Source organism: Heptranchias perlo, chromosome 7 (assembly GCF_035084215.1).
Source record: "Heptranchias perlo isolate sHepPer1 chromosome 7, sHepPer1.hap1, whole genome shotgun sequence".
Lineage (NCBI taxonomy): Eukaryota > Metazoa > Chordata > Chondrichthyes > Hexanchiformes > Hexanchidae > Heptranchias > Heptranchias perlo.
This window is the reverse complement of record NC_090331.1, coordinates 98042011-98054310: the sequence shown is the minus strand read 5'-3', so window position 1 is coordinate 98054310 and position 12300 is coordinate 98042011. Positions and strand designations below refer to the sequence as shown.

Genomic DNA, 12300 nt, shown 5'->3' with positions numbered 1-12300 from the left:
GTACAGGCCCACGTCTGGTGGTGACAGTGGGGGTCATTTTAACCCCCAAGGACCGGTGGGTTGGGGGCAGGTGGGAGTTGAAAATATTTGTTTTTTTGGGTCGGAACCGCAAAATTTCCCGACTTCGCAGCGGAGAGCCTGGACTTTCACCGTCCACGGTAAACCCACAAGTGGAGCCAGATCGTGGTCATGACCCAAAAAAACAACTACTTTCACCTCCCACCCACCCCCAACCCACCCGTTCCTGGGGGTGAAAATCACCCCCAGTGTGTTTAAAGCTGGTTTTCAACAACTCCTGCTTCAGAACATCGGTCACTAAATGTGTCTGTACATAAAACACCAACATCGTTACTCTGAGGGCAGGAGGGAAGACGGAGGGGGAGGGGGGCAAGACGGAGGGGGAGGGGGGCAAGACGGAGGGGGAGGGGGGCAAGACGGAGGGGGAGGGGGGCAAGACGGAGGGGGAGGGGGGCAAGACGGAGGGGGAGGGGGGCAAGACGGAGGGGGAGGGGGGCAAGACGGAGGGGGAGGGGGGCAAGACGGAGGGGGAGGGGGGCAAGACGGAGGGGGAGGGGGGCAAGACGGAGGGGGAGGGGGGCAAGACGGAGGGGGAGGGGGAGATGGAGACGGAGGGGGAGACGGAGTGGGAGTGGGAGTGGGGAGGCGGCCATTTCCCCTTTAGTGGTTTGGATGCAGCATTTACAAAGTCACCTAAAACACAAATGCTTCTGCCCAACAGTCAGATCTGATCAAGCTGCTCATTCCACCAAGAGAGAGACACTGCAGCATCAAAACTTCAGTTACTTAAATCGAGGGAACCCGACAAAGGGACAGTGGCAGCATGGAGCCAAAATTGGCCGGGGACAGAAGTAGTGTTGAACGGTTGTTTTTCAGACTGGAGGGGAGTATACAGTGGTGTTCCCCAGGGGTCAGTATTAGGACCACTGCTCTTTTTGGGTATAATTTCAAAGTTTGCAAATAATGTGAAACTCAGAAATGTAGTAAATAGTGAGAAAGATATTAACAGACTTCAGGAGGACAGAGACAGACTGGTGAAATGGGCGGACACATGGCAGATGAAATTTAACGCAGAGAAGTGTGAAGTGATACATTTTGGTCGGAAGAATGAGGAGAGGCAATATAAACTAAATGGTACAATTTTAAAGGGGGTGCAGGAACAGAGAGACCTGGGGGTGTATGTACATAAATCTTTGAAGGTGGCAGGACAGATTGAGAAGGCTGTTAAAAAGCATACAGGATCCTGGGCTTTATAAATAGAGGCATAGAGTACAAAAGCAAGGAAATTATGCTAAACCTTAATAAACATTGGTTAGGCCTCAGATGGAAACAGTGACCTCGGGGAGGGAGGAGAGGATTTCAAGAGACAAAGATGGGAGGAAAAAGAAACCAGTGTCAGAAACATAATTTAGCCGGTGAGGGTTTGTGAATCTGGTCTTCGTGAGACACAGACCCACGGAGAATCGTGCCCAAACTGTGCGAACCCGGGCTCGAGGGGGCTCAGTCAGGTCAGCAAAACCCACGAGCGTTAGTACATGACGATCAGTTAAATGTAAAACTCAAAAAGACAGTGGAAAATAGGTTTAAGAACAGTTTGTTCCAAAACTTCCCCACTTTACAGTTGAAAAAATAATCCACAGGTCTGAGCTTTTATTAACCCCAAAATCATCACTTTTCTTGTCTGCGGGGGCGGGGGGGGGGGGCGGGGAGAAGGCGGTCGGGGGGTGGGGAGAAGGCGGTCGGGGGGGGGGGGGGGAGAAGGCGGTCGGGGGGGGGGGGCGGAGAGGAGAGGGGAGAAGGCGGTGGGGGGGTGGGGGGGGGTGGGAGGGGAGAAGGCGGTCGGGGGGGTGGGGGAGAAGGTGGTCAGGGGGTGGGGGGGGAGGAGAAGGCGGTCAGGGGGTGGGGGGGGGAGGAGAAGGCGGTCAGGGGGTGGGGGGGGGTGGGAGGGGAGAAGGCGGTCAGGGGGTGGGGGGGGGGGTGGGAGGGGAGAAGGCGGTCGGGGGGGTGGGGGAGAAGGTGGTCAGGGGGTGGGGGGGGAGGAGAAGGCGGTCAGGGGGTGGGGGGGGGTGGGAGGGGAGAAGGCGGTCGGGGGGGTGGGGGAGAAGGTGGTCGGGGGGGGGGGGGGGGGGGGGGGGGGGAGGGGAGAAGCCGGTCACGGGGGGGGGCAGAGAGTTCCAGATTCCCACTACACTGTGCAAAAGGTGCTTCCAGATTTCACTCCTGAACAGCCTGACTCTAATTTTAAGAGACTGTAACGTTGTGACAGACACGCAGCAACGTTACAGCCCGATGCTCGAGCAGCGGTCAGTATTTAGGCCCACTGCCCAAGAGTTGTGATTCCTCGTGCTGTGATTCCTCGTGTTGCTGGCAGCTGTGGCTACCCTGGGGGCATCGACTTGGCAAATGGCCACCATAGTGCCCCTGGCTTTGAAGCACCATAACTCAGTAATGGAGGACACCAGGGAAACTGCAAACCTCTCTCCAGGACACAGTGGGACTGAACCCCTCTCCCCCCCCCCCCCCCCCCGGACACTATGTTTCAGTTCGAGGTCGTTACCTTTGCCAAGGAGTAGATTCGATTGATAGAAGGAACAGCCAAATCTTTCTGCAGATCAACGTCGTCGGACCAGGATTTCTTCATTGGGAGCCGTGGTACAAAGCCTTCCACAGACGGGTGACACATTCTCAGGGCCTTCTGGAAACTCTCTTCAAACGTGCGGCCAATAGCCATCACCTGGGTGACACAAACATCCGGCTTAGAGCAACCTGACCCAACCCCACCCCATCCAACCCAATCCCACCCCATCCAACCCAATCCCACCCCATCCAACCCAATCCCACCCCATCCAACCCCATCCAACCCAACCCCACCCCATCCAACCCAACCCCACCCCATCCAACCCAACCCCACCCCATCCAACCCAACCCCACCCCATCCAACCCAACCCCACCCCATCCAACCCAACCCCACCCCATCCAACCCCACCCCATCCAACCCAACCCCACCCCATCCAACCCAATCCCACCCCATCCAACCCAACCCCACCCCATCCAACCCCATCCAACCCAATCCAACCCAACCCCACCCCATCCAACCCAACCCCACCCCATCCAACACAACCCAACCCCATCCAACCCAACCCAACCCCATCCAACCCAACCCAACCCACCATCCAACCCAACCCCACCCCATCCAACCCAACCCCACCCCATCCAACCCAACCCCACCCCATCCAACCCAACCCCACCCCATCCAACCCAACCCCACCCCATCCAACCCAACCCCACCCCATCCAACCCAACCCCACCCAACCCAACCCCACCCCATCCAACCCAATCCCACCCCATCCAACCCAACCCCACCCCATCCAACCCAACCCCACCCCATCCAACCCAACCCCACCCCATCCAACCCAACCCCACCCCATCCAACCCAACCCCACCCCATCCAACCCAACCCCACCCAACCCAACCCCACCCCATCCAACCCAACCCCACCCCATCCAACCCAACCCCACCCCATCCAACCCAACCCCACCCCATCCAACCCAACCCCACCCCATCCAACCCAACCCCACCCCATCCAACCCAACCCCACCCCATCCAACCCAACCCCACCCAACCCAACCCCACCCCATCCAACCCAATCCCACCCCATCCAACCCAACGCCACCCCATCCAACCCAATCCCACCCCATCCAACCCAATCCCACCCCATCCAACCCAATCCCACCCCATCCAACCCAATCCCACCCCATCCAACCCAACCCCACCCCATCCAACCCAACCCAACACCATCCAACCCAACCCCACCCCATCCAACCCAACCCCACCCCATCCAACCCAACCCCACCCCATCCAACCCAACCCAACACCATCCAACCCAACCCCACCCCATCCAACCCAACCCCACCCCATCCAACCCAATCCCACCCCATCCAACCCAACCCCACCCCATCCAACCCAACCCCACCCCATCCAACCCAACCCCACCCCATCCAACCCAACCCCACCCCATCCAACCCAACCCCACCCCATCCAACCCAACCCAACCCCATCCAACCCAACCCCACCCCATCCAACACAACCCAACCCCATCCAACCCAACCCCACCCCATCCAACACAACCCAACCCCACCCCATCCAACCCAACCCCACCCCATCCAACACAACCCAACCCCACCCCATCCAACCCAACCCCACCCCATCCAACCCAATCCCACCCCATCCAACCCAACCCCACCCCATCCAACCCAACCCCACCCCATCCAACACAACCCCACCCCATCCAACACAACCCCACCCCATCCAACACAACCCAACCCCACCCCATCCAACCCAACCCCACCCCATCCAACCCAATCCCACCCCATCCAACCCAACCCCACCCCATCCAATCCCACCCCATCCAACTTCAGACCAAGTCTTCATAAACACGGCGATTGGTTGAAGTACAAGGACTTTGTCTTTCGACTCGATGCTGGACTGAGATGCCGAGCCTGAAGATGTGTTCATTGTCTGACACCAGGGCAGCCCCTTCACCGTCAGCAACTTATGGTAGGCAGGAAGTTAGTCAGATACACAGGGTACTTCCACCTCCCACCGTTACCTGACCCACAAACTGGATCCCGATTACCTGTTCACCAAAATGTCCAATATACAGGCCTCAAATCTGGGAGGGACGTTACAGATTTTCAGACAAATCTGGCAAACCGCAAACTCTGCAGAATTTCTCCATTTTTATTTTTTAAAAAAAACATTCTGCAGGATTTATATAAAACTAGGAACAAATTGTTTAGTCACCCAATAAACTTCTGGTTTGTTAGGGCGACAGTGTCTAACTGCAATGTAACTTCTAGCTCCCCGGTCATCGGAGGGGGCTGAGAATGGAAGGGTGGGCTCTTCATCCACACGGAGCAGTGGGAATGGGGGGGTGGGCTCTTCATCCACACGGAGCAGTGGGAGTGGAAGGGTGGGCTCTCCCCCCACACGGAGCAGTGGGAATGGAAGGGTGGGCTCTTCATCCACACGGAGCAGTGGGAATGGAAGGGTGGGCTCTCCCCACACACGGAGCAGTGGGAATGGAAGGGTGGGCTCTTCATACACACGGAGCAGTGGGAATGGAAGGGTGGGCTCTTCATACACACGGAGCAGTGGGAATGGAAGGGTGGGCTCTCCCCCCACACGGAGCAGTGGGAATGGAAGGGTGGGCTCTTCATACACACGGAGCAGTGGGAATGGAAGGGTGGGCTCTTCATACACACGGAGCAGTGGGAATGGAAGGGTGGGCTCTCCCCCCACACGGAGCAGTGGGAATGGAAGGGTGGGCTCTCCCCCCACACACGGAGCAGTGGGAATGGAAGGGTGGGCTCTCCCCACACACGGAGCAGTGGGAATGGAAGGGTGGGCTCTCCCCCCACACACGGAGCAGTGGGAATGGAAGGGTGGGCTCTCCCCCCACACACGGAGCAGTGGGAATGGGGGGGTGGGCTCTCCCCCCACACACGGAGCAGTGGGAATGGAAGGGTGCGCTCTCTCCCCACACACGGAGCAGTGGGAATGGGGGGGTGGGCTCTCCCCCCACACGGAGCAGTGGGAGTGGAAGGGTGGGCTCTTCATACACACGGAGCAGTGGGAATGGGGGGGTGGGCTCTTCATACACACGGAGCAGTGGGAATGGGGGGGTGGGCTCTTCATACACACGGAGCAGTGGGAATGGGGGGGTGGGCTCTCTCCCCACACGGAGCAGTGGGAGTGGGGGGGTGGGCTCTTCATACACACGGAGCAGTGGGAATGGGGGGGTGGGCTCTCTCCCCACACGGAGCAGTGGGAATGGGCTCTCTCCCCACACGGAGCAGTGGGAATGGGGGGGTGCGCTCTCTCCCCACACACGGAGCAGTGGGAGTGGAAGGGTGGGCTCTCCCCACACGGAGCAGTGGGAATGGAAGGGTGGGCTCTCCCCCCACACACGGAGCAGTGGGAATGGAAGGGTGGGCTCTCCCCCCACACACGGAGCAGTGGGAATGGAAGGGTGGGCTCTTCATACACACGGAGCAGTGGGAATGGGGGGGTGGGCTCTTCATACACACGGAGCAGTGGGAATGGAAGGGCGGGCTCTTCATACACACGGAGCAGTGGGAATGGAAGGGTGGGCTCTTCATACACACGGAGCAGTGGGAATGGAAGGGTGGGCTCTCCCCCCACACGGAGCAGTGGGAATGGGGGGGTGGGCTCTTCATACACACGGAGCAGTGGGAATGGAAGGGTGGGCTCTTCATACACACGGAGCAGTGGGAATGGAAGGGTGGGCTCTTCATACACACGGAGCAGTGGGAATGGAAGGGTGGGCTCTCCCCCCACACGGAGCAGTGGGAATGGGGGGGTGCGCTCTCTCCCCACACGGAGCAGTGGGAGTGGAAGGGTGGGCTCTCCCCCCACACGGAGCAGTGGGAATGGAAGGGTGGGCTCTTCATACACACGGAGCAGTGGGAATGGGGGGGTGGGCTCTCCCCCCACACGGAGCAGTGGGAATGGGGGGGTGGGCTCTTCATACACACGGAGCAGTGGGAATGGAAGGGTGGGCTCTCCCCCCACACACGGAGCAGTGGGAATGGAAGGGTGGGCTCTTCATACACACGGAGCAGTGGGAATGGAAGGGTGGGCTCTTCATACACACGGAGCAGTGGGAATGGGGGGGTGGGCTCTCCCCCCACACGGAGCAGTGGGAATGGGGGGGTGGGCTCTCCCCCCACACGGAGCAGTGGGAATGGGGGGGTGGGCTCTCTCCCCACACGGAGCAGTGGGAGTGGAAGGGTGGGCTCTTCATCCACACGGAGCAGTGGGAATGGGGGGGTGGGCTCTCTCCCCACACGGAGCAGTGGGAATGGGGGGGTGGGCTTTCCCCACACACGGAGCAGTGGGAGTGGAAGGGTGGGCTCTTCCCCCACACACGGAGCAGTGGGAATGGAAGGGTGGGCTCTTCATACACACGGAGCAGTGGGAATGGAAGGGTGGGCTCTTCATACACACGGAGCAGTGGGAATGGGGGGGTGGGCTCTCTCCCCACACGGAGCAGTGGGAATGGAAGGGTGGGCTCTCCCCCCACACACGGAGCAGTGGGAGTGGAAGGGTGGGCTCTTCCCCCACACGGAGCAGTGGGAATGGAAGGGTGGGCTCTCTCCCCACACGGAGCAGTGGGAATGGGGGGGTGCGCTCTCTCCCCACACGGAGCAGTGGGAATGGGGGGGTGGGCTCTCCCCACACACGGAGCAGTGGGAATGGGGGGGTGGGCTCTCTCCCCACACGGAGCAGTGGGAATGGAAGGGTGGGCTCTCTCCCCACACGGAGCAGTGGGAATGGGGGGGTGGGCTCTCCCCCCACACGGAGCAGTGGGAATGGGGGGGTGCGCTCTCTCCCCACACGGAGCAGTGGGAATGGAAGGGTGGGCTCTTCATACACACGGAGCAGTGGGAATGGAAGGGTGGGCTCTCCCCCCACACACGGAGCAGTGGGAATGGGGGGGTGGGCTCTCCCCACACACGGAGCAGTGGGAGTGGAAGGGTGGGCTCTTCCCCCACACGGAGCAGTGGGAATGGGGGGGTGGGCTCTCCCCCCACACGGAGCAGTGGGAGTGGAAGGGTGGGCTCTTCATACACACGGAGCAGTGGGAATGGGGGGGTGGGCTCTTCCCCCACACGGAGCAGTGGGAATGGGGGGGTGGGCTCTCCCCACACACGGAGCAGTGGGAGTGGAAGGGTGGGCTCTTCCCCCACACGGAGCAGTGGGAATGGGGGGGTGGGCTCTCCCCCCACACGGAGCAGTGGGAGTGGAAGGGTGGGCTCTTCATACACACGGAGCAGTGGGAATGGGGGGGTGGGCTCTTCATACACACGGAGCAGTGGGAATGGGGGGTGGGCTCTCCCCCCACACACGGAGCAGTGGGAATGGAAGGGTGCGCTCTCTCCCCACACGGAGCAGTGGGAGTGGAAGGGCGGGCTCTTCATACACACGGAGCAGTGGAAATGGAAGGGTGGGCTCTTCATACACACGGAGCAGTGGAAATGGAAGGGTGGGCTCTTCATACACACGGAGCAGTGGGAATGGGGGGGTGGGCTCTTCCCCCACACGGAGCAGTGGGAATGGGGGGGTGGGCTCTCCCCCCACACACGGAGCAGTGGGAATGGAAGGGTGCGCTCTCTCCCCACACACGGAGCAGTGGGAATGGGGGGGTGCGCTCTTCCCCCACACGGAGCAGTGGGAATGGAAGGGTGGGCTCTCTCCCCACACGGAGCAGTGAGAATGGAAGGGTGGGCTCTCTCCCCACACGGAGCAGTGGGAATGGAAGGGTGGGCTCTCTCCCCACACACGGAGCAGTGGGAGTGGAAGGGTGGGCTCTTCCCCCACACGGAGCAGTGGGAATGGGGGGGTGCGCTCTCCCCCCACACGGAGCAGTGGGAGTGGAAGGGTGGGCTCTTCCCCCACACGGAGCAGTGGGAATGGGGGGGTGCGCTCTCCCCCCACACGGAGCAGTGGGAAACAGGAGGGGGAGGACTCATGTGTAAGAATAGGCCAAGGAATTACAGTCGGAGAACAGTCCGACTCACCTCCCCAACACTCTTCATCGAGCTGCCGATCTCCCGAGAGGCTCCATGGAAACGGTCCAGGTCCCAGCGGGGGATTTTAGTCACAATGTAATCCAGACTGGGCTCGAAGCACGCGGTGGTCTTCCCAGAAACTGCATTCTTGATGTCGGGCAGGGCGATGCCCAGGGCCAGTTTCGCTGCCACAAAGGCCAGTGGGTAGCTGGAGGGAGAGCGAGAAGGAACAAATCAACAGAGAGTCAAAGAATGAATGATTTATAACCACAAAAAGGGGAGAAGGATCATTCTTTCCCAGGCGTGTGTCTGTGAGGGTCCAGGGGGGTCCCCGATGGAGACGGAGGAAGGTGCCCCCAGAGAACCAGGGGAGGGGTGGATGGAGATGTCCTGTAACTATGGCCTAAATAGAATCGGCACTTTGATGCTTCCCACCGCGTTCCCTGCTTTCGCCAGTCACTGTGGAGAGATCAGCAACTAGTCCTACTGTTTTGGCAAAAACGGGATAAGAAGAAAATACTTGAGCTGCCCAATGGATGCGCGGGCGGGGGCCGGGGGGGGCCAGTCCGCCCGGGCGGGGGCCGGGGGTCACGAGTCCGGGGGGAGATGGTCAGTTGCTCTGCCTCTGTTTCTCTCCACAGTTGAATAGCCGTCTAACATTCACCATCGAGGTGATCAAGGGGCTGCTGGGATTTGTGCCCCTGAATCCCAGAAACATTCTGTGCTTTTGAGGGGGGGAGGGGGGAATTCCACAGGGCTGCAGCACGCACCGTATCATTTACTGCACTGTGCAGCGTGGGATGGGGACCAGCAGAATAATGGTTACATTCAGAAACAGAGTTCTCCTGCAGCCTGATTTTATAAAGTGCTAGAGTTTGAATCTGTACATTAGAGAAGCTGGCGAGTATCACTGCCTGATCCAGAATTAGCACGAGCTCCGGACAGCTCCCCATTGAACAGAAAGCTCGCTATACAGATCTCTCAGCCCGTGTCGAGTGAGCTGCCCTAATGGGGGCAGTAATTGGTGGACTACAATTACCCACACTGTCCATGGGTTGGGAGGAGAAAACATCGCCCAGGGTCCCTGCTCCAGGTGCAAAATTAATGTCAATCAGCATCAGGATCAGGTGAGACAGCGTATAACCAGAATGAGGGCGGAGGAGAGGGGGAAATGATCTGGAGAGGGTGGGCGAGTGCTGTGTGTGGGAACCCATTTAAGCTGGGATGGGTGAACCTGTACAGAACCATATCACGGGCCATGGAACAGATAGTGCTGGTGGTCATACACTGTCACTCAGAGTGACCAGGTGCCATGAAGCAGAGGTGCTTAGCATGACTTCTGAATGTGTGGGGAACAGCCTGAGGCCCGTCTCCTCCCCGATACTGAATTACAAACACGTTCCTTCCATGACCCGATTATATAATGGGATACACACTTGTGGAGATGGGATTTGGATTGGAGAGGATACAGCACATTCCAGCTCCAGTCCCAGGATCAAAGGCAAACCCTGATTGATGGGATGAAAAGTTTCCCATCAGCCAGCCGGAATGCCGGCCGATGAAATGAGTGGCTGGCCTTCGAACCCAGCTCAGGCCCACATCCAGGACAAAACCACCCACAGATTGGTTTAAAACTTACCCAGTGTTCCTGACAATTGTGTACGGATCACTCGGCTGACACCCAGGGCGAGTTTAAATCAGGATGCTGCCCGTACCCTAACTCACACCAAGTCCCGTTCTCCCATCACCCCCTGTGCTCACTGACCTCTCAGTTCGGGAACATCTCAAATTTAAAATACCCATCCTGGTTTTCAAATCCCTCCATGGCCTCGCCCCATCTCTAACCTTCTCTAGCCCTACAGCCCTCCGAGATCTCTGCACTCCTCCAATTCTGGCTTCTTGCACATCCACAATTTCCTTCACTCCACCAGTGGCGGCCGTGCCTTCAGCTGCCGAGGCCCTAAGCTCTGGAATTCGCTCCTTAAACCTCTCCACCTCTCGCTCTCCTTTAAGATGCTCCTTAAAACCTCTCTCTTTGACCGAGCTTTTCGTCACCTGTCCTAATATCTCCTTATGTGGCTCGGTGTAAAATTTTGTTTGATGATCGCTCCTGTGAAGCGCCTTGGGACATTTTACTTTGTTAAAGGCGCTATATAAATGTAGGTTATTGTTGTAGTAAATACCAGCCAATGAACCAATTGTGACCCCCGAACAACACCCCAGGTGAACATCTTCAACAAGGACATTTCGCCCAGAGGGAATCTTTTGGACAAAACAACGACCTGTCTTTTCACATCCAGATGGATCCTCTATTGTTTCAGATTTCCAGCGGTCTCACAGTTTGTCTTTGTAACTGTGCTGATCCCAGTGTATTTGCATTAAGTGACCCCTCCACCCCCGGCCCACTCCTTACCCAGTGGCCTTGGAGGCCAGGGCTGAGCTGCGGGACAGCCGAGCGTTCACCTCGATGATGCAGTACTCCAGGGACGCAGGGTGCAGAGCGTACTGAATGTTGCACTCTCCTACAATGTCCAAGTGACGGACCACCTTGATAGCAGTTTCACGCAGCATGTGGTACTCCTCGTTGGACAGGGTCTGGCTCGGGGCTACAACCACAGAGTCACCTAAAACACAAGGCAGAATTAAATTAGCCCACAGGATCAAGCTTTACTGAATCTGATCGGACAGACACACTCACTAACTCCTCACCTCCCTCACACAATCTTCAGTCCTTTAAAAGCCGGGCTTGGTGTCACCTCATCACTATGTTCCCATTGACCAAGTCTTCCCTCCCACTGTCCAGTCTCGGTGCTGTCCTGCACTACGGACCTTCAACTTGGCTTCTCGATTTTATAAAAACTTTGTACTTGCAAGTACGAATCTACAATGTGAACTCGGTTTCAGAGACCAACTGCCAAACCCTCCAGTGGTTTAATCTTTTGAACCGTTTAAAGATGGCACCAGAATGAAGTAACAGGCACTTTATTATATTCATAAATGAGCTCTGTCCTTTTTTGTAAACTTTGTTTAGGGCAAAGTTCCCTCTTTCGTTAAAGCCGATTCCTCCTTTGCCTCAGGTCCCATTCAGTCCCCTTGCTGAGGAATTGGTCAGATAGGCCGCTCGTAATCAGACCAAAGAGTGGCAATTTGAATATTGGGTATTGAAGGCCTGTCAGTGTCCATGGAAGAGCCAGCACCTACTCTTGGGCTTCCCCAATGGAATTGGCTGTTGGAGGCCATGCCAGACTGACTCCCCTTGGATTCCCCATGGGCCTGTGCCCCACATATTCCCAGTGTTGTAGCTCAGCAGACCAGATCCTCAATCCCTGCGCCACACTGGGTATTACCATCAAATCCTTGGCGGGTTCTCTCCCTCCCTCATTTTCTCCACTCTGCTCCTTGAGGTGCAAGCTCTTTCCAGGAGACCACCCCCAGCCAGTCTCTGTACCTCACCAAAATGGCCATTCTTTGCACAAGGTAGAGTGCTGCTGGGATATTGGACTATAGAGGGCATCACAACTTAGCCCAATTGGAAGCACCCCCAACACACTCGTACGCACTTTCCACTGGGGTCACAGGAGATCAATTAGGGACAGCAATACTTCCTGACAACTTCACCATGGCCAACCGTAGCAGGTTCCAGCACCGCTGCAGCAGAAATCAGCTCAGTAAGTAAAGACTGCGGTGT

The 12300-nt window shown here is 57.7% G+C and overlaps 1 protein-coding gene across 1 annotated transcript in view; it reads right to left on the bottom strand.

Moving 5' to 3' along the window:
- The window catches only part of cps1 (carbamoyl-phosphate synthase 1, mitochondrial), a 345020-nt gene that overhangs the window by 236169 nt on the left and 96551 nt on the right, over positions 1 to 12300 (bottom strand). Inside the window, exons 15-17 of the mRNA XM_067988237.1 lie at positions 11026 to 11236; positions 8622 to 8820; positions 2576 to 2752 (exon numbers count right to left, since the gene is read on the bottom strand). Of these exons, the coding sequence (XP_067844338.1) occupies positions 2576 to 2752; positions 8622 to 8820; positions 11026 to 11236 (587 nt within the window). The remainder of the gene's footprint in view (positions 1 to 2575; positions 2753 to 8621; positions 8821 to 11025; positions 11237 to 12300) is intronic.